General features: G+C 43.5%; 1 protein-coding gene across 2 annotated transcripts in view; it reads right to left on the reverse strand.

Annotated features, from left to right (window-relative positions):
- Window positions 1-21,974, reverse strand: part of UHRF2 (ubiquitin like with PHD and ring finger domains 2) — a 174,414-nt gene that overhangs the window by 119,549 nt on the left and 32,891 nt on the right. For both annotated transcript variants that reach the window (XM_034773107.1, XM_034773106.1), the window contains exons 2-3: window positions 20,526-20,768; window positions 2,339-2,601 (exon numbers count right to left, since the gene is read on the reverse strand). In XM_034773107.1, coding sequence (XP_034628998.1) covers window positions 2,339-2,601; window positions 20,526-20,768 — 506 coding nt within the window. The remainder of the gene's footprint in view (window positions 1-2,338; window positions 2,602-20,525; window positions 20,769-21,974) is intronic.

The following is a 21,974-nucleotide window of genomic DNA, read 5'->3' on the forward strand; positions in this document are numbered from 1 at the left end:
GAGAAGGATATATTTTTGTTATGTTTGTACAGTCTGCCTAGCACAACAGGAACCTAGTCCATACCTGGGGCTACTAGGTGCTACCACAATGCAAATAAATAATAAAGATACATGTGGACATAATCTGTGGTTCGTCTAGATTCAGAAGAAGCTGTCATTTAAAGAGGAACAGAAATCCTACTAAACTCTCTAATTACTGAACAATGTTCTGTGTTTTTCCACACAGAAGAATAAGACCACATCACTTGATTAAAGTTGGACCTTGATGGATTTGCAACACTCATCCTGATTACTAGATAGCTGTTTTGTCTGCCAGGGGATAACTTTATATCTGAAGCTTTCACTACTAACTGAAAAATGCAGAGATCTTGCTCTCCAGACAGCCTCAGAAAAACTGTGTTCTCAGAAGCTCATGCTTTAAATATTTTGAAAGTTCATTCCAGTGAAAGTAGGTAATCACGACTTTCAGGCAATTTCAGACAGTTAAAAAAAGAAAACAATGCAGTTATGATGGTCACTAGCTAAGAATACAAACCTACTGCAGATCATATTAAAGGAAACCAAAAAAGTTGATTGTCGCCACCTGCTAGAAATGCACAGCTAAACCTTATGGTACAGACAGTAGAGTAACAGAATTGAAATTGTGTTTGTCGTATGTCTGCGCAAGTGACATCATGCATCCTATATCTTCTAATTCCAGGGTTGCTTCACCTCTCCAGTAATTCTCGGACTCATATGAATTGACAATAGCTGAGCAGATGAAACAATTTCCTTCTAGTGGTCACAAAAGCCATTTCCATAAATCTTTTTATGCTTTTGCTTGTGCCACCATCTCTCCTTTAAATAACTCTGTTCTATCTTAAAGTCAGTCTTCAAGATCTTTTAAATCCCAGAATGATTCACTTCTGTCACACTATAGCGATATTTTAATCATATCTAGTGCATTTAAGGTACACCTCTATCCCGATATAACACGACCCGATATAACACGAATTCGGATACAACGCAGTAAAGCAGTGCTCCAGGGGGGCGGGACTGCACACTCTGGTGGATCAAAGCAAGTTCGATATAACTGGGTAAGATTTTTTGGCTCCCGAGGACAACATTACATCAAGGTAGAGGTGTACTTTGCAGGATTTTCTCTTAACTTTTTAATCTGATATTTTTAAACTACAATATTGGGGGGGGGGGGTGGATGCATGACTTGTTTATATAGATGCATATGTAAAAACTTAATTAAACAGATAGTGCACAAAGACAAAAAAAAAAATGATCCTCAAGCATGAGCACATTAAAAAAAACCCACTACTATCAGGAGTAGCTAAAAGTAGTTATGTTCCGGTCCCCAACAAATAGGAAATCAATTTTTACTTCTCCTAGCAATAATTGTTTTATTGTATTATATTGAAAAAATAAAACTTAAAACAGACATTGCTGATTTAAAGTTTCTTTTGAAACTCTGATGAAGAACATTAATTATTACCCTCAGCAAGGTATACCTCCTTTATACTCCTGTGCAAGGGTACCTGCATCATCCTCTACTAGGAAGACTCAAAACACAGAAGCACCATGTCTTTTAGTCTCAGCAATGTAACGGAATATTCAACGTTATTCCTTTAGTTGCTAAAAGTCTGTTTAAATGGAAGGATGCTTTTAATATCTTGGTCCCAATTCTGTAAGCTGATGCACCAGTGAGGACTTGTGTAGCGAAATCCCATTAAACTTTATGGGACTTTGACACAGGGATCTACACTGGCACATTCATTGCAGGTTTGAATCTTTACTTTTTCACCCAACATCCTCATTCCATATTGAAATTATGGAATTGCTTTCAATCCCTCAATTGGGGGATTGGTTGTAAAGATTTACATGAAAGGCAGACTGGTAACTTTGTGCATCAATATTACCCTTGAATCAAATTCATCCAATTCAAGCACCAGATTTTGCTTCCATGAGAGTTTTGGCTCTCCATTTGGAGTAATATAAATTTTAAAAAGTTACGCTTTACTTATACTCATGTCTTATGCAGCAAAACAGATACAGCAAATCTGATTTTTAATGTCACTTCCTTGTTAAGGGGAGAGTTTTAAGTTTCATAAAGGTGAGCCATAAAAGTTAAATACTTCATAGGAATTCAGGAGTAAGAAAAAAAATTCTCATCACGCCCCGATTAGTCATTAAATCCAAAAGAAATGTGTTATGGCTTCTTAATACTGCTTTTTGGTTGTAATTTTGAACTTGCTCTCTCTAGGATCCAAGTTTCTTCAACAATATTCTTGGTTTACACAAACCAAATAAATTCACACTGTGTCCTCATAACAATATCAGGAGCACTTACTCATCATACTTGATATGATAAATAGCATCTTCATCAGTGTCCATACAGTCTGAATAAGATGTTGAAGGTGCACTGTCCAAATTATTTGTATTCTCTCTAGAATGATCTTGGCTTAAGTTTCCATTAGTCCTTCTGTAAGTATTGCCACTTTTTGCTTGAGCTTTACCATTCTTATGTCCTTTTGTTGCTCGGGTTACATTTTCTATGTGAGCTTCAAACCAGGCTCCAATGCTGACATCACGGGCATCCACCAATTCATTTATCTAAAAATAAAATTTTGACAAGGAGTTAATGTTTATTTCCTAAAAAATCGGGTTAAATGGGGAAAAGAGAACAACTGGCTAAACAACTTGGTCATTTTGAGCTAACCTGTACTCTGTTTGTGTAACTAAATTAAAAAAACCCTACATTTAATTTTTGTGCTTTTAGGGTAGAATTTTAATATTTGACTCACCTGTAATAATATTTAACATGATCATTTATAAGTAATTCAACAAAAACTGTTAGGCAAGATAGATTTTTATAACAAAAATTAGAATAGTAGTCTATCATTCTCCTCCTCCACAATATTGTTCCCAATCATCAATAAAGATTTATGCCTTTAGCAGCTCTCTTCCCAAGGGCAGGAACTCAGAATATTAGCTCACAACCTACAGAGTTTCTAAGACTTCACTGGTTCCTCAATTATGGAATAGTTATTTTTCCCCTAGATGTTTCCTTTAATCCTGCACTGCCCTTGATTCCTCCAGCCAAGAGGACAAGAAAAGGCTCTCCAAACCTACCAAAGCTATTACCACAGCTAACCAAGATTGAGATTTCTATTCATCTTACACCTTTAAGGGCTGGTCTGCACTACCGCTGAAGTCCATGTAACTTATGTCATTCAGGAGTATGAAAGACTCCCCTGTGTGACACAAGTTACATCAACCTAAGTGTTGTCCACACCAGAGCCACGTTGGCGGGAGACACTCTCCTGCCGACATTATTTCACCTCCACGAAAGGCGGAAGCTATTATGGCAACAGGAGAGCAGTCTGTTGGCATAGTGTGTTTACAGCAGCGCAACTGTATCGATGTAGCTGTGCCAATGTAGCACTGTAGGGTAGACTTGCCCTCAGAAACACAACTTTGGACACAACAACATTCCTAGCTTCTGTGAACCTGAACCTGGAACTGAAGTACAATTGCTGAGAAATTGCACACCACCAAGCAACTAGACTATTCTATAAATATATTTCACTTAAAGTAAATAGATTGTTCACCTAAATTCTTCTGTTGACTAAAAATGTTACTTTGGCAGTGCAATGTTTTCTCTATGATTAAAGTTACAAGACCACTTAGGGTTGGGTTTTGGTTTTTTTTTTTTTTTTTTAACTTGATTTCTGAACAAATAAGTACAGATATCTGAAACATGAACCTGGATTCAAAACAACATCTACAAAAATCTATCACTCTTAACAACATAATATAGTCAACCCCCGCAATAAGACGCCCCGCCATAACGCGAAATCGCATGTAACGATCACAATTTGGCCCCCGTTTAAGACATACAGTAATACAGTACTGTATATACCAGTGGTCCCAATGCCATGACACCTGCCAGGCAGAAGAGAGAAGTGCCAGGCAGGGGAGAGAAGCTGCGGCCCTGCGCCTGCCGGGGACAGTGAACACCGGCGCCCACAACCCTGTTGTTCTCTGTCCCTGGCAGGCGCAGGGCCACGGCTTCTCTCCGGCTTCAAGAGGAGCCGCAGCCCCATGCCTGCCCGGGACAGAGAGCTCCAGGGCTGCAGGCACCGGTGCTCTCTATCCCCAGCAGGCGCGGGGCCGCAGCTCCTCTTGAAGCCAGAGAGAAGCCGTGGCCCCGCACCTGCCGGGGACAGAGAACAACAGGGCTGTGGGCGCTGGTGCTCACTGTCCCCGGCAGGCGCGGGGCTGCAGCTTCTCTCCCCTGCTGGGCACTAGGCCACGCACATCAATGCACTGCCTTGGGGACTTCTGACGGGCTTGAAAACCCGATATACCGCGACCCCACATTTAGCGCTATGTAATTTTTTGGACCCCAAACATCGTGGTATAGTGGGGTTTCACTGTACCTCCATCCACTCTGCTACAATATTTCTTTGCTCAGAGTACAGTCTGATAGAATGGAGTTGTACCAAAAGAAGAAATGGCATATAAAGGAGAAATACGTACTACCAAATTAAAAGTACATTCTAATACTGCTCAGACCAGGTCCAAGTTATTTAAAACAAATTTCTGAGACGTGGCTTTTTGTTCCTGCCGGGCCCATTTCAATTATTACCACTTTAAAACTAAATAAAGCCCTGAAAAGCATCTGTTAGTTATTTTGCCAAACAACTTTTTTAAAAGAAACTACACTTACACCCCTTTCTTCTTCTGTAATAATACATTCCTTATATAAAGCATCTACCTTCCCCCTCCCCCCGCCAAAAAAAAATTCTCAAAGTGGATATTATCCCCATTTTACAAGTAGGGACACTGAAGCTAACAGGCAATGACAGAAACAGCCCTTAACTACCCACTCGACAATACTGCCTCGAAGAGTAATCTTTTCTGAACTTATGCAAACTTGTTTAACATAAGAAAGGTGCAAAAAAAATTTTAGTAGTGATAGTAATTACTCACACATTTGAAATATTAGTAGTATTTAAATACTTTACAAGCACTAATGAAGGCACAGATCCTACCCTAAAGAGCATAATAGATGAAGAATGGAGGATAAAGATGTAAAATACAAAAGACCATGGTGAGAACAGGTATCTATCGTAGTAGTTACATGGTTTTGGTGTTCAAATAAATAAGAAGTTAATTGATCACTAGTCCCCTTTCTCTTCCCTCACTCCCAACCATCTTCCACAATTTAACCCTCATCTTTCTCATGTAAATTCCCAGATTCCACTCTCTTCCAACATTCAGCAGTTCTTACATGCGATAAATAAAATAGGTAAGTAGATGGCTTAGGTCCTGATCATCCCTCATTTTAACAACACATGGGGAGCTAGCTATGGAGGCGACCTTCCTACATCACTCTGAGTCTGCATTATCCTGGACTTCCCTACCTTCATCTTCCTGACAGCCAAACTGTGAGAGAATGACATTACCAAGGATTACCCCTGATTGCAGCTACGCCTGGGATTTCCTATGAGAGGAAGTTGTAACATAGGTCCCGATTGTATAAATTTTCCAGGTAAAAAATATCAGCAAAAAGATAAGGAAGACACCAAGAGTCCCGAGTACATTCTTCTCTCATCCTCCTCTCCCAGAGTAGCCCCCACCAATGTTCCCTCTAATTTTTTATGTCCATGTGCGGAATGAATTGTGTTACGTGCACCAGTATGAAGGTGATGTGTGGCGGGGGTAGGGCTGAGGGGTTTGGGAGGGGGCTCAGGCAAAGAGTTGGGGTGTGGGCTCTGGGGTGGAGCCAGGGATGAGGGTTTTGGGGTGCAGGAGGGGGCTCAGGGCCAGGGCAGAGGATTACGGTTTGGGTTCTGGCTGGGGGTGCAGGCTGCCCGGGGGATGGAGGGGGGGGGAGGGAAGGAGGGAGGGCAAGGGAGAGAACTCCTCCCAGCCTCTCCTTGCCTCAGCAGCGGCATCTCTCCCCACCGGGGGAGCTCCAGGGCCAGGGAAGCAGCGCCTCTCCCCACTTGCACAGCCCTTGATAGCCTGCTGCATGCCTGCACAGCTTACAGGGAACTTAGGGCCCTACACCTGCACAACACCTTCCACTGGGTTTGGAGGAGAGGGAGATGGAAGGCAAGGGTGACTCAGCCCATCTTCTGTGTGGAAGGGAGAATCCCAGCCTTAGTTCACTTCTTGTGGAAACTGCAGAAAAAGGTAACTACTTACAAAAGATTTTTAAAAAGGAGTATAATGGCTTTGTGTGGCAGCTACGGAAGGGCATTCCATGCATAAAATATATTCTTGCAGAAAGCAGGGGGACAATTGTGGGATAAGCAGACAAACAGGGCTACAAAGACTGGTGTCACAGAGGATGGGAAATGATCGGATAAGACAAGAGGAAATAAATAAGAAGGGACAGAGTTGTATAGGCCCTTGAAAGCAATCACAAAAAGCATGCACTTGATGCAGTGAAGATGGGTAAGCCAGTGCAGGAATTCAAAGAAGAAGTGAGATGGTCAGGTTCACATGCAAGTAAGATCTTAGCAGTTGCACTTTGTATGGATTGTAGGAAGTCATCATACGGCTACTGGGATGGCCTGTGAGGAGGTGGTGGTGGTTAAAGTAATCAAGAGGTGTGATGAAGACCCAGAGAAAGGTTGTAGATATGTAGCCAGAAAAAAAGAGGTTGGATCATAGAAATGCAAGTTACATAGGCAAAAAGTGGGAAGATTTGGACACTGTTTCAATTTCTGTGGTGAGGAAGTCAATTAGTGTAATAGCACAAAATCTTCCTTTTCTGATCTGTGCTGAACAGATATTTTGTGTATTATCTAAACTCAGGGCTCTACATTGTGACAGGTTTGGTCACAGAGACCCCCTTGGGACTGTCACCTGATGTGCTGAAACTACTTCTGAGCCCATTTTACCTGTCAGCTTGGGACTTCAGAACTCTGTCTTGTTGAGCCAGACACGCAAGCCTACCTCAACACAGACCCAGGGTTCGAACCACATCCCCGAAGCTGCAGGCTTTAACTGAAAACCACTCAGCAGATACTCCTGTTTCCAGCACCCATCCCCCAATGGGATCCAAACCCCAAATAAATCAGTTTTACTCTGTATATAAAACTTATACAGGGTAAACTCATGAATTGTCCACCCTCTGTAACACTGATAGAAAGATATGCACAGTTGTTTTCTCCCCCAGGTATTAATCACTTACTCTGGGTTCAATAATAAACAAAAGTGATTTTATTAAGAATTGTAGGATTTAAGTGGTTTCAAGTAATGACAGAACAAAGTAAGTTAACAAGTAAAATAAAACAAAACACCGCAAGTCTAAGCCTAATACATTTAAGAAATTGAATACAGGTAAATCTCACCCTTAGAGATGTTCCAATAAGCTTCTTTCACAGACTTGACTCCTTCCTAGTCTGAGCCCAATCCTTTCTCCTGGTACAGTCCTTGTTCCAGCACCGGTGGTAAGTAGGAGATTTCTCATGACTGGACCCCTTTGTTCCACCCCCTTTTATAGCTTTAGCCGAAGGCGGGACTTTTTTGTCTCTCTTGGTTCCCACCCCTCCTTCTAAATGGAAAAGCACCAGGTTTAAGATTGATTCCAGTATCAGGTGACACAATCACATGTCACTGTAAGACCTCATTCTTTATTACCCACAGGCTGGCCCCCAGGTCCACAAGAAGGCTTGCAGATAAATAAACCATCTACAGCCAACTGACCTAGTTAATGGGTGCCATCAAGATTCTAACCCACCATTAATGGCCCACACTTTGCATAATTACAATAGGACCTCAGAGTAACCTCATATTTCTAGTTTTAGATACAAGAATGATACATCATAGAAATAGGATGAACACCCTCAGTAGATAAGCTTTGTAAGGATACCTTACAAGAGACCTTTTGCATAAAGCATATTCCAATTACATTATATTTACACTCCTAAGCATATTTCCATAAACATATGGAGTACATCACATACCAGTTAAAGATATTTGTTGATCAATTTTTCCATGTATAGATTATCTTTGTTTGAGGGATAACATCCACTTGAGACAATTAAAAATAGCATCAGTGAAATTCAAGAAATTTCAAGTCCATTACGTGCATCTTCTTAAGAGTATTTAAGTATTAAATATTTAAGATTTCCTAAATCTGTTAGAAATTAAGACAACTAGAAAAAGAGAAAATATATCATATAAAACTAACAAATAAAATTAACCCAAATGTTAAAAATTTGGATAAGAAAAAGGGTGAGAACAGGAAAAGGTACGAGTCCGATCCCCACACCTCTTAAGGACAGTGGTAAAACTGACTTCAGTGGTTGGGTAAATGGGCCTATGTTTGCCCCTTTTGCTAATCTGTAATGCTATGACCTACTTCACTCCATTGTGTTACCTCTGCTCTGTAACACTTAGGTGAGCAATTTTATTATTTCCGTTGCACTCTGAAGACTGATAATAAGCCTCTAAGTAACAAACCATTAACAATGCCTCTAGACTTCAGCTGCAGCGGTATGCAGTTCAGTATCAGAGAGTTTCCATGGTAACTGAATATTAAATGAGACATGTGAAAAGGCCTCTAGTTTTTTCAGCCAAATGAAACCGCCACTGCAAGTTCACTTGTAGCTATGAATACAAAGCAAAAAATCATGGAAGAAAATGTACTGCCATGACTTCAAAAGTGAAAGAAAGGTATATGCATCAGGTAACACATATAATCAGCAAGAGGCAACAGAACATATTATCCAACAAATTCCACTGCATTTCTTATCATATCTGAACCTGAAATTAGAAGGATTTAACAGCTGCAGGGAAGAGAAGCAAATTCCTGTGTCACTCAAATTGTTAATATGTGAAGAGCCATGGCAATAAAGCAATTTAAGAAATACGTACAAGTAAAACACTTGTTTAAGAAACATGAAAAAGCACAGAAAGCAGTGTACAGTACCAAATTTTGCAAAGATGGTGCAAGGAATAGAAAGTGCATGACCTGATCTAGCCTGTACTAACGAAGTACTTCGTCCAGAAGACAGGATTCTGCCCTTGTCCAGAATTATACTAGGGGAGGCTGTTGGAACGGCAACTTCAATTTACAAAAGAACTTTAAGATACATGCTCCGGCTAGAACCTCAAACCTATACAATCAACACACAACAGCTGTTCTGGCTACCTCCCATTTTTTGGGCCAGTTCTGCTCACTTTAGCTGCTATGCTGACCCCTTGTGTCTACTCTACTGCTCTCCCATTTGCTAATGCAAATGTGCCCCCACCCTTTAAAAAAAAAAAAAAAAAACCCACAAATCACGATCCTTAAACACAGTGGACCATTTACACTAGCATACCCCATCCAGACATTAGTGAATTTTGTCTACAGCAGGGATTCTCAAACTGGGGGTGGGGACCCCTCAAGGGGGTCTGAGGTTATTACATGGGGGGGAGTGGGGAAGAAGTCGCGAGTTGTCAGCCTCCACCACAAAACCCTGCTTTGCCTCCAGCATTTGTAATAGTGTTAAATATATTTTTTAAAAAAAGTGTGTTTAATTTAATAAGGGGGCCACTCTCAAAGACTTGCTATAGGAAAGGGGTCACCAGTACAAAAGTTTGAGAACCACTGGTCTACAATAATCAGAAACTACCAAAATCATTGGTTTTAATTTAAAGAAATTAACCACAAACTGAGATTTCAAATAGCAGAGCCAAACTTGCAATAAATAATACATATACATAGTCTTAAGCATTATTTGTCTATTTGTATCAATTTAAATTTCACAGCTGTTTGAAATTAGGGGAGAGCCAGACAAGGGGGGGGGGGGGGACAGGGGACTGAATTATTTAATAACAGGAGAAGTTGAGATAAGAAAAATTATAGCTTTACAATACAAATGATCAACATCACATGTCAGAATATGCAAAGTAACTATCATTAAATCAAGCTAATAAGCTCTCAAGCAGCATCTTTCTCACTCTGCCTATCTGTACATTAATATTAATGGCAGGGACTTTTGTTCACATATAGTGAAATTGACATTTACTGATAAAAATCGAATCCTTCCAAGCCTATATATGAAAAAAGCAACCAACTGTGTAACACAGCACTGGAATATTCAGGTAAATATTGATTAGAGAGTCCCATATTTCAGAAAAGAAATCATGGCAATTCAAGCTGTGGGCACACAGTTGTATCAAGAATAAAGGTGCTTTTATTATTTCCAATACTGTAAAAATATAGAAATACAAAAGTTTACTGAATCTTCTTGTAGTGGGGCAGTCACCCCGCTCCGGTGTGGAAGGGGTTAAAAACAGCCATGGGAAAGGGCTGCCACGGGGAGTCAATCAGAAGCAGGTTTGATTCTGTATAAGAAGCCCTAAGAGAGAAGATGGGTCAAGGTCTCACTCTGTCTAGCTGCTGAAGGAGCAAAGGGTACCTTGGACAGAGCAGTGCTGCGGAGCTCCAGCCTGGTAACTCCCCAGGTTGAGGCCTTGATAAAGGTCTATGCAGGTACTGGGGCTGGGAGGTGCAGCCCTGGAATAGGCAGAAGCAGCTGGTCCGACCCCCTTGCCAATTATGAGTGGTCAGTACAGACTGCAGTTTACCCCAGTGAGAGGGGGCTTGGTGATGACTGGCTGTAGCCACTGAGGCAACGTGGGCATAGAGGTAGGGAGTTCCCCTGAGAGGGGAAACCCAGAGTGTGGGGGTACTGTTGGGGCAGAACCCCGAGGTAAAGGGGCACTGAGGTTTGGGAGAGACACGGGGGCTTGAGGAAGGTGAGCCATCGGCCAGCAGAGGGCGCTCCAAGACTGGAAAAGCACTAATTCCCAGATGACCAGCAGGGGGCACTGCACCGGTAAGTTTTGATCTTGCTACAGTTCTAAAATAATTAAGTAGAACTTATTTGACTTTAAAAATTGAGAAGATAATTTGACAGCAATAGAGATTCAAAACAGGTAGAAATGTTTTCCAAATTATCAGGAGATGCTAAAAGAAAGACCCTCTAGAACTCTTTGTCCTGGATCTAAAGAGTCTTTGAAGTCCAAAAGGAACAGGCCACCCAAAGTACTAGCATGCATGAGGAACACAGATGGCATGCCAAAAGTACCTCTTAGAGCAGTGGTGGGCAAACTATGGCCTGGGCTGCATACAGCCCTTCAGATGTTTTAATTGTGGCCCTCGAGCTCCTGCCAGGGAGCAGGGGCCGGGGCTTGGCCCGCTCCGTGCGTGCCGTGGCTCCATGTGGCTTCCGGAAGCAGTGGCATGTCCCCGCTCTGGCTCCTACGCGTAAGGACAGCCAGGGGGCTCCACATGCTGCCCCCGCCCCAAGAGCCGCCTGGCCATGCCTCCATATAGGAGGCAGAGGGGGAACATGCCGCTGCTTCTGGGAGCTGCTTGAGGTAAGTGTTACCTGGAGCCTGCACCCCTGACCCACACCCCAACCCCCTGTGCCCCAGCCCTAATGCCCCTTCCATCCTCTGAACCCCTCGGTCCCAGCCCAGAGCACCCTCTTGCAACCCCAACCTCCCATCCCCAGCCCAACCCAAGACCTCGCACCCACCACCCCAGCCACCTGCCCCAGCCTGGAGCCCCCTCCCACACCCTGAACTCATTTCTGGCCCCATCCCAGAGCCTGCTCACCCAGCCAGAGCCCTCACCCCCATCCCACACCCCAACCCCCAATTTCATTAGCATTCCTGGCCCGCCATACAATTTCCATACCCAGATGTGGCCATCGGGCCAAAAAGTTTGCCTACCCTGTCTTAGAGTTAAAGAGACCTTGCCACACAGGTCAGGAAGGACCACCTTTGAAGTTCCATGCCACACGTGCTCTCAGAACAAAATTAATAGTTGGTACAAAGCCAAAGTGGCAAAATTGAGAACCTCTTAAAGTGACCTGATGCTACAGGAAGAGGATTGCAACAAAATGTAAAAAAAGCCTCACCAAAACTTAGAAATTGAAAACAACCAATGCTGAAGCACTGTTAAGAGCTACTCACCAGCAAAAATGCCAACTGATGGAAGCATGATTGTTATAAATCTTGAGGTAGGGATCCAATATAGTAGGTAGGTTGGAAAAGGGACATAGGAATTGCATAACTAATCAGACACTGGTCAGTACCAGATGTTTCATAAGATACAAATCCACTATAGTGGACAATTATGCAAGCATGATTATGGAGAAGTTTCCTTCAAACTTGTTCTTCCAAGGAAGTTAAGTTCTCAAGGTTGAATGTTTATAGCACTTATACAATTTTTCCCTCTTATTATTCTAAAAGCATGTATAAATCTTTTTGAATTTTACTGTGATAGGGTGCATATTCCACACAAGTGATGAAAGAGTTAATGTGGGCCTGAAAGGCAAACTATATTACCTGGCTGCACCTGGAGGATCTACAACTGGGATTTCAGATCTTCACTAGCAATGCCTATCGGACCACACGTGAACCTCCCCTCTCTTGCACTATGCGTGGGATGTACATACAGCACTGTGCAGTCAGACTACCCCCCAGTTCCTTCTCTGCTGCAGAGATTATGTTTTTGGCTCCGAAGCAAAGGGGAGGAAGATGGGCACCTCAGTTACCGCACAGCCGCGGATCGGACAGCGTATCCGAGGAGAGTGTCCGTTGAGGCTTCGTGCATAAGAGTGCAGTACTAGGCAAAAGTGTCTGTCAATGCCCATGTGGCAGCCTTACAAAGGTCATCCACGGGGACATTATTAAGGAAGGCAATCGAGGTAGATAGCGATCGTGTGGAATGTGTTCTGATTGCGTTGGTTGTCTCTCGTGAAGTTCGTAAGATAAACATATATGCTGAGATCCATTTAGCAAGGCATTGTTTAGATATAGCAGTGCCTCTGGAACTTTCGATGGTGGAGAGGAATAATCATGGTGATTTCCGGAAGGGTTTAGTCCTGTCCAAGTAGAAGGCCAATGCATGCCACACATCCAGGGTGTGTAGCGCTGCCTCCTGTTGATTACTGTGAGGCTTCAGGAAAAAGAAAGAGAAGTATCGGTTGTTTGGGATGAAAAGGTGTTGGGACCTTAGGTAAGAATCTTGGGTGTGGGCGTAGTGTAACTTTGTCTTAAAGCACTTATGGTGGATATGCCACGAGAGTCGTAACAGAATAGAAACACAAATAAGGTGCTTTGCATGTTCTTATCTTTTTTGTTGTTGTTTCTTTTGCTTTTTTGGTTGCAAGGTTTTTTTTTAAAAAAACTTGCTAGCTAGTAAGGCTGCTTCTGTGAAAAGTGATATTTGTATGTTTGTTAATGTCACTTTTCAAAGCAGACTTGTTAGCTAGCTGGGAAGCAGTGAAACGTGATATTAAACATGCAAATATTTTTCACAGCAGACTTACTCAGCCCTGGCAAGCTGGGGGACAAATTAAGCCTTGGATGGGAACATGGGTAGGGAAGAAGTGGAAGCCAAGGGTGATGGGGTGGATGGGTGAGGGGACAGGGCAGCAGCGGGGGCCAGGATTGATAAGGGGGAGGGGGCGTGAGCCCGAGCCCAAAGGCCAGCAGCCGCAGCCTGAAGCCCAGCGGCCAGCGGATGGAGCCCACCGCTTTGCAGCCAAAGCCCAGAGCCCGAAGCCCCACAGTAAGAGCCCACTACCGTGTGGCCAGGGCCTGCTGCCTGCTACACAAGGGCTGAAGCCTGAGCTCCACCACCCCCAGGAAGGTGGGGAACTCACAATGGCTGTCTGCTCCTCCAATGTTTGTGGCTCAAGAGGGGGGCAGGGCCCAACCCCTCCTTGCTGCCTTGCCCCTCCCCCCGCCCCCCAATCACTGCCCAGGAGGCTGTGGCCGCAAGAAAAGCCCCTGGTGGCCGTATGCAGCCACAGTGGCCATATCCGAGAAACGTTGATCTAGATAGATAAGGACTGGGCTAGGTTACAGGCTGGGGTAGGGTCTCTTATATGAGGATAAGAGATTTTTCAAATACCCTTCAAGAAGTGCTTCGTGAGCAGGTATGCAAAGATGGAGTGGCCATCAATGAGGGAATGAAAAGAAGAGATTGCTGTCAACTGTACCCTAATAGAACTATTGGCCAATCCTGACTGCTTAAGGTGTCGAATGTAATCAAGAATAACTGTGCAGCATCAACCAGGTGTGAGGTGCACCAGCAATAAAATCTCATTGTGAATGTACACGTGTTTAGTCGTGTCACATCTGCTATTCAAAAGTATCTTAACCTGCTCAGATGCAGTCAATATCCTGACACCAGAAGAGGAGCCAGGCTTTGAGGGGAAGCATTTGGATTGGGATGCATCCTGAGTCCTGTGAGAGGAGCCACAGTGTTAGGTGGAGAGAAATCAGTCAGCATACCATCACGCGTGGAAGTACACCAGGCCTGTCGTGGCCAGGTTGGAGCTATTAGTATGATCTGCGCTCAGTCGACCTGTATTTTGCGAAGGCGGGGGGGGTGGGGGGGGGGAGGGAAGAAGGCTTACAGGAGAAGTGCATCCCACGTTATGAGGAATGCATCTCGCAGCACTCTGTGCCCCAGTCCCACTCTAGAACAGAACTGAGGGCAGCAGGAGTTGTGGTGAGTGTCCAAGATCTATGGTGGGATGGTTGAATAAGGGGTGAAGTGCTCGCATATCCAGCTCCCACTTGTGATCGTGTGAGAATGTCCTGCTATGTATGTCTGCGGTGGTATTCTGGTGTCCCAGAAGGTACGTGGCTGAAATAGAAATGTGGAACTGGTTTATCCAGAACAACAGTTTGATTGTCTCCATGCATAACAAGTGGTACCTCACCCCGCCCTGTCTGTTGATATAATACATGAAGGCAAGACTGTCCGTCAACACTCTTACGGTAGACTGTTTAAGAAGAAGAAACATACATCAGCAGGCATTGCAAACCACTCGTAGCTCTAGGAGGTTGATGCGTAAGATGGATTCGGTCGACGACCATCTGCTCTGCACTATGTGTGCGCGTAGATGCATTTCCCAAGCAATTAAGGAGGCATTGGTGGTTAGGATCATAGCTGGTGATGGTGATAAGAACAGAACACCAACATAGACCTTGTCGGGCTGTGTCCATCACAGTAGTGAATCCTTGACTCACCCTGACATAGATAAAAGTTTGTGAATGCTGTGTTTGTGGGGGAGGTATACGGAATGGAGCCATGCTTGAAGACATCGCATGTGCAGTCTTGCGTGTCTGACCACAAATATGGCCACTGCCATGTGATGAGGGGCCTAGACTTCAAGATGGGAAAAACGGAGCTAGTCGGTTGCCAAACTGTTGGAACATCAGAGATGGTGAGGATGACTGGAACAAGGGAAGGCTTCTCAGGGCCTTGACCACACCTTCAAAATAGTTGCTTTGGTGCTGGTGAGTGAGATGTAGCCCCTTCAGAAGTGGGGGGGGGGGGGAAGTCTACATTTAGTTGGAGCTTTTTGTCAACGTCGTTGGGTGTGGTAATGTCACTGAGGGGTGTGCTGTTGGGTTCGGGATCACGAGGGGAGTTGGTACTTCCCCAAGTGTGTCTCTGCTTCTGGCGCGTATATCCTGAGAGAATGAAGTGTAGCTTGGAAGTCTTTAAGGGAGTGCAGAGAGTTATCTGTGCGTTCCCAGAATAGTTTCTGTCCTTTGAATGGTATGTCCTATACTGTGGTTTGTATCTCCTTAGGAAAGCCCAAGAGGTGTAGCCATGATGCAAGTCTCATGACCATAGCAGTTGCAATGGATTGGTGACTGGAGAGCCTAAAATGAGGCTTGTAGGGCCATACAGGCTAGGTGGTGTCCCTCCACTATCAAGGACTGGAACTGCTCCTTTTTAAGTCTCTGATCAATCATGGCTAAGTTTCTCCAATTTAAAGTAGATAATTATACTTGGCCATAATTTGAAATCCTCAACTGTAGCGTGACTGAAGAGTATGTCTTGCATCAAAATAAGTCCAGGCGTTTCCAATCTCTGTCTGGATGGCTAGATCAAGATTGGTACTAAAGACCTCTCTCCTGTGCCACACTGACCACTAAAGAATTTGGGGGGGGGGGGGGTGCAAAAATAAAAATTCAGCATCCTCTGCTGGAATGTAATATTTTCTATCGGCGTGTTTGCAGGTCAGACTGATGGAAGACGGGGTCCAACACAGAACCTTTGCAGGTTCAAGAAAAGCTTCACTGATTGGTAGTGTGATCTTTGCGGAAGAGGATGTGTGGAGGATATCCAGCAGTTTATGCTACCAGTCTTTGACTTCCTCCAGTGGGATCTGTAGGGAGTCTACAATCCTATGGAATAGATCTTGGAACTGCCTGAAGTTATCGGCAGATTTAGGGGATGGAGGCATAATCGCCTTCTCAGGTGAGGAGAAGGAAAAATGTAAAGTTGGGGAAGCCTTCTTTTTCCTCATCTTCCTCCTCAGTTGGTACTGGTGACGGTTCAACTTCCTGACGGCAAGACGCCAATGGAGAAGGGAGGAGTAGGTCTCCAGCTTTGATCTCTGGGAGGGTTCCTGAATTGTGCCCCGTAAATAGCCCAAGGGTCCCAATATGGCCAGTTTAGTGGGAGTGGCACATGTGGCTGCATCCATGGTGGTCCCTGCCAGGATTGGGGGGTCGTATAGCGAGGATAACCCGGTGCAATTTGCCCTCGTCCTCCTCCTCACTGGGGAAGATCCTCGGCAAAGAGGGAGGAATGTTGAGAGTCTAGAGAGGAGGGTAGAAGTGGGGGGAGGGCCAGTCGAAGAAGGGGATATTCAGGAGCATCAGATATCAGAAGGTCTTTAGGTATCTGAAGTCTTGTGGAGGAGGAAGGAACATCATCGGTGCTGTTGTAAGTCCAGCGCCAAAGAGCGGGTCTACATTCCTGAAGTTTCAGAACATGGCACCAGAGATTTAGCTGGTGCCAAAGATTTGCCTGGTGCCAAAGGCTTTGTTGGTGCCAGAAATGCCATTAGTGCTGCAAGTGGGCTGCCTCGGTCCTCAAAGCTGGGAAACGGCACCAAGGGCTGAAGGTCTGCCTGGATAGAGTCTTTAGACAGGTTTCTTTAAGCTAGTACTAGAGATACTTAGACAAGCCCTGGAGTTATGTCCCCTGTCAAATGAGGTTGAAGCCACCAACCTAGCTGGGAACAGTGTTCTGGTGGGCTATGGCTCAGAGTGAGAGGAGGAGGAAGCCCATTTCTTGTCATCCGCATGCTCACAGGATGACTCTCTTGACAGGGCGTGGAAGAGTGGGTTGACAAATGACCTGGTAGAACATGAGGGCCTCTCTAGGGAAGAGTTCGGGTCTGATGCCGGAAGAAGTGATTTCTCCATGAGAAGTTTCAATCCAAGGTCCCTATCTTTTCTGGCTCTGGGTTTCAGGTCGAGGCAGTGGGATCACTTTTGAGGAATGTGTCCCTCTCCCAGATAGCAGATACACTATGGGTGGCCATCCATTATTGAGAAGGCAGCCCCGCATAAGATGAACTTCTTAAACCCAGGAGAGCCAGGCGTAAGAGTAAGAGAAAAGGGCTTCCAGTTGGGAAGTGGGAAAAACAGAAGCCTAATCTAGGAGAACTGTAAAGATAAAAGTTAACAAAACAAAAAAAATGTTATACAGATAGAAGAAGGAAGTGTAGCTAGTTGTTTTTCTATCAGGTAAGGCACTATATATAAGGGAATAGGAAAAGCTGGCTCTCCTAGTGGATTCCATCCCAGACCAAAGGCAGTAGACAAAGAACTGGGGATGGTTGGACTGCACAGTACTATATATACACATCCCGCACACCACGAGAGAGGGGAGGTGCACATGTGCAGTCCAACAGGCACAGCTAGTGAAGACCTCTTATCCCAGGTGCCGGGGGTGCGGCTGCACCTACAGTGGAGCACCCACAGGGATATCACTCAAAGAATAACTACTCAGTTTCATTCATAAAGTCTCATAAAAGGATTTTTGCCAAAGGTTTATGGAAAGTCCAAGTAAACTATATATCTTTATTGCTCCTTCAAGAATTCAATTAGGAGAGGCACAGACGCAATACTGGTTTAGCCCTATGATATTTAATCTAAGTGTTTAATAACTGTTTGAAGTTATTTCAACTACTATACCTGGTAGTGATGTTAGGATCTGGAATTTTCAACATCACACCTAGCACTTTAAAAAACCCTCCAGCAAAGTTGCTGATTTTAATTAGCAGTATATTTTTGTTAGCAGCTAAGCTACTTCATTCTTAAGGTCCTTCAGAACTCTGGAAAATAGCATTTGGTCCTGGTGACTTGTGGCAAATTAAATTATCACTTTTCTCACGACACCTTTTCTTTGGATACCACAGTTTCTGACAGCACCTTCCTTTTAGTTACCTGAGAACAAAAGCCATCTACACATCCTCTGTTGTCAAGACTGATGCAATGGAAGCATTCAACTTCTCTGCAATGTTTTTAATCCTCAACAATTCATCCCTTGACCTGATAGTCTAGCAGATCCAAGGACTCTCTTGCAGGCTTCCTACTTCTAGGTAAAGTATTTCTCAATGTTTATAAAGCAAGTAGCGAGAGACAAAAATACTTTTTGCCATCTTATACCTAAGCATGTCATAGTTTACGTTCCTTTCCATTAAGCAGGATTTTTTTTAAGTTATATTTTTGGCTTGAATAAACTCTTATAACCTATCATTTAACTGGAATGTTTAGGGAAGGATCCCTAGTCAACAGAATGCGCCTGACATCTAGAAACTGCAAGGAATTTAACACCTGCATTCACACAGAATCTCAGGGTTAGAAAGATCTCAGGAGATCATCTAGTCAACCCCCTGCTCAAAGCAGGACCAATCCCCAGACAGATTTTTGCCCCAGATCCCTAAATGGCCCCCTCAAGGATTGAGCTCACAACCCTGGGTTTAGCAGGCCAATGCTCAAACCACTGAGCTATCCCTCCCCCCTGTTATCAGTATATTAAATACTTTTCTGTATATCCTAAAACCAAAGTGCTTGAAGGCGATCTTAGAGAAGATTTGGCAGTCCTCAACAACATCGTGATGGCAGAATTTTCTAACTGCCTCCATGGAGATGGTTCACTGAGGCAGATAAGGCAATCAGGTGGTCCCTTTCTGTGCAAGAAGGATAATTTACCTTCTCCTTTTCACCCTAAAAAAAGGAGGTTAGAAAATAAAATAACTTAAGAAAGCCCCTACCTTAATTTCCTAAAGGCTATTGATAAGTGTTTATTTTAGCATCTCTCTGAGAAATCCATCTTTTCTAGGTTCTTTCTGATTTGTGGTGTTCTCCTTCATCCTTTGTCTTCTTCTAGATTATGTCTACTCTGGCAACTGAATGACAAAACTTGTGTCTTTGGGGGGAGGGGCAGGTTAACACCTCTGAAAGACCAAAGTCCTGCCGACGACAAGCGCCAGTGTGAACAGCGCTTCGTCAGCTTTGATGGCAGGAGAGCACTTCTGCTAACGCCACTCGTTGGGGGTGGAAGTTTTTTTTTTTTTTTCTTCAACAGGACAGCTGACAAACACCTGCTACGCTGTGTGCCTTTTAGCAGCACGGTTGTAACGACACAGCCGTGTTGCTAAAAGCTGCGTAGTGTAGATATAGCCCTAATGAAAGGGGAAAAGGGAGCACAGAAGTTGAAGAACAGGCTTTATGATTCTAGTGTAAAAAAGAAAGAAAAGGGAAAATTAGTGGATAGGAAGTGGGAAGGCCGGTGTCTTTATATCAGATGTAGCTGACAGGTTTTTCGCCTCCTTGCTTCTTAGCTGGTGGTGTTATAATGCCAATTGTGTGGGATGTTGTTGGATAGTGCAAGTGAGGTATGATCAGAAAAGTATCTCCCATCTGTTACGCTGATATTGTAACAACAACTTTTAGGACATATTAAAGTGACTTCATATCAGAAGAGTGAGCCTCATGAAGCTGTTTCTCCAACTTGCAACTCAAATTGTAAGCCTCAGCTAGAAGAAAAGTGCTACTTATGCCCTATCGCCTTGAACACTACCCTGCACACAAGACAGCTCTCTAATTTCTCACAAGATAGACAGACGCTGGACAAAGCAGAAAAGAGGCTGCCTACCATGAAATCTGTAATTTCTAGTTTGTCCATCTACATTGCAGCAAGACTAGATCATCTGCCCAGATGAGGAGAAAAAAAGACCAAGGTTTTCTAATACATTTGACCTCTTACTGTGCAAATTTAAATCTAAACATTTTTGTAGTAAGATGGCTTACTATTTTAGGCCCAGTTCAGCAAGTTATCTTACACATGTCTAACCTTAAGTATGTGCCTTCAGTATACTGATCAGAGTCTTAGACATAAACTAAACACCTAAATCCCATCATAGTGAAGTTACCTACTGTACCTAGATGCTGTAGCAGACGTGTGATCATTTTTAACAAATCTTGAATTAAAACAATCCAGACGGTACAACTGGCCCTGATTCTCTTAATACTTATACACATGCTTAATGTTAAATTTGAAGTCAGTGGGTCTATGCTCATGTTTAAGGTTAAGCACATGAGAGTGTTTCAAGGATCTGGGTCTGTATAAGCTATAGAACTGAACCTAGAAATACAAAACAGATGATTTCAAAACTTGCAAATACCTTATACAATCCAATGCCAGGATCAATGAGAAATGACCGAGCAGATGTAGATGGCTGATTGGGCGATCCACTCCCTGTTGTTCTCTTGACTTTGTTCTTACAGTTGGCAATAGCACACGGGTTGACTTCTCCGTCCTTATTAGTCAAGGAAGTGGTAGGAGCATCAGACTCAGTCCGTATCAAAAGCTGAACGATGTCGTTTAGTCCAACATTGTAATCGAATAAAGTATGTCCATCTTCCAGCTGTCAAAAGAGTAGATTTTATTTTGCAAAGCTCCATCTTAAGAAATATTGCTAAGATTTCCTCTTAACGCAATAATTCTGTACAATAGAAAACTGTAATGTATTTTTTAAATCACTAATTAAATGACTTCTATGTGGTCATTGTTTTTGTCGGTTTCTTGCTAGAAGTGAACAGTAAAACCCTTAAGTTCAATGGGACCAAGATTTCATCCAATGAGATTACTCACAGGCATAAAAACTATACATATGCATCTTTGCATGATTTGGGCCTTACTGTATGCATAGGCGCCGACTCCATGGGTGCTCCGGGGCTGGAGCACCCACAGAGAAAAATTGGTGGGTGCTCCCCATGCCGCCCCCCACCCCAGCTCACCTCCTCCCCTAAGTGCGCCGGAGAGTCCAGCTTCTCCCCCCTCCCTCCCAGCGCTTGCGCCATGAAACAGCTTTTCACGCGGCAAACGGTGGGAGGGAGGGGGAAGAAGAGGCGTGCTCAGGGAAGAGGCAGGGCTGGGAATTTGGGGAGGGGTCCAATGGGGCAGGGAAGGGGCGGAGTTGGGGCAGGCACGAGCACCCACCAGCACCAAGGAAAGTTGGTGCCTGTGGCCGTATGAGGGACAGTCTTCACTCATTGATATATTTTGCTTTCCACAACCAAATCTCTGTACAACTTTTCATGAATGATGTACCCGAATACTTGGACACTAAATATCTAAACTGTCTTAAATTTATTCACCTAAATTTGAATTATTGCTGATTATGTACTAACGTATCATGACTTTTAAAAACAAAAAAACTTTGTATTTGTGGATAATGTAGCACTATACCCAAATGAACACACACTTTTCTCAATTTGTGTATTATAAAATTTTAACATTAACTACACTGCCTCCAATACCATTATGTGGTTAAGTGTGGGAAATGAAGTTTTACTGACAACCACTCTATTGTGTACAACGTCACAATTCACCCTTTCCCAATCTTTTCAAAGCAGCAAGTCAATATTTTAGACTTAAATAATCTTTTACTATCAGTTTTCTAAAATATCCAGACAGCCACAAAAGGGGTAAAACTAAAATTGAACACAAAAATAGGTTTACCTTTTGAAACAAAAACAGAAATACTTATTATGTGAGATAATTAGAGAAAGAATGCAATTACCTATCTTAGGCCTTCAGATTTCTATAAAGAACTCATCTGTATCAAGAG

The sequence above is a fragment of the Trachemys scripta genome, chromosome 6, assembly GCF_013100865.1.
Source record: "Trachemys scripta elegans isolate TJP31775 chromosome 6, CAS_Tse_1.0, whole genome shotgun sequence".
NCBI lineage: Eukaryota > Metazoa > Chordata > Testudines > Emydidae > Trachemys > Trachemys scripta.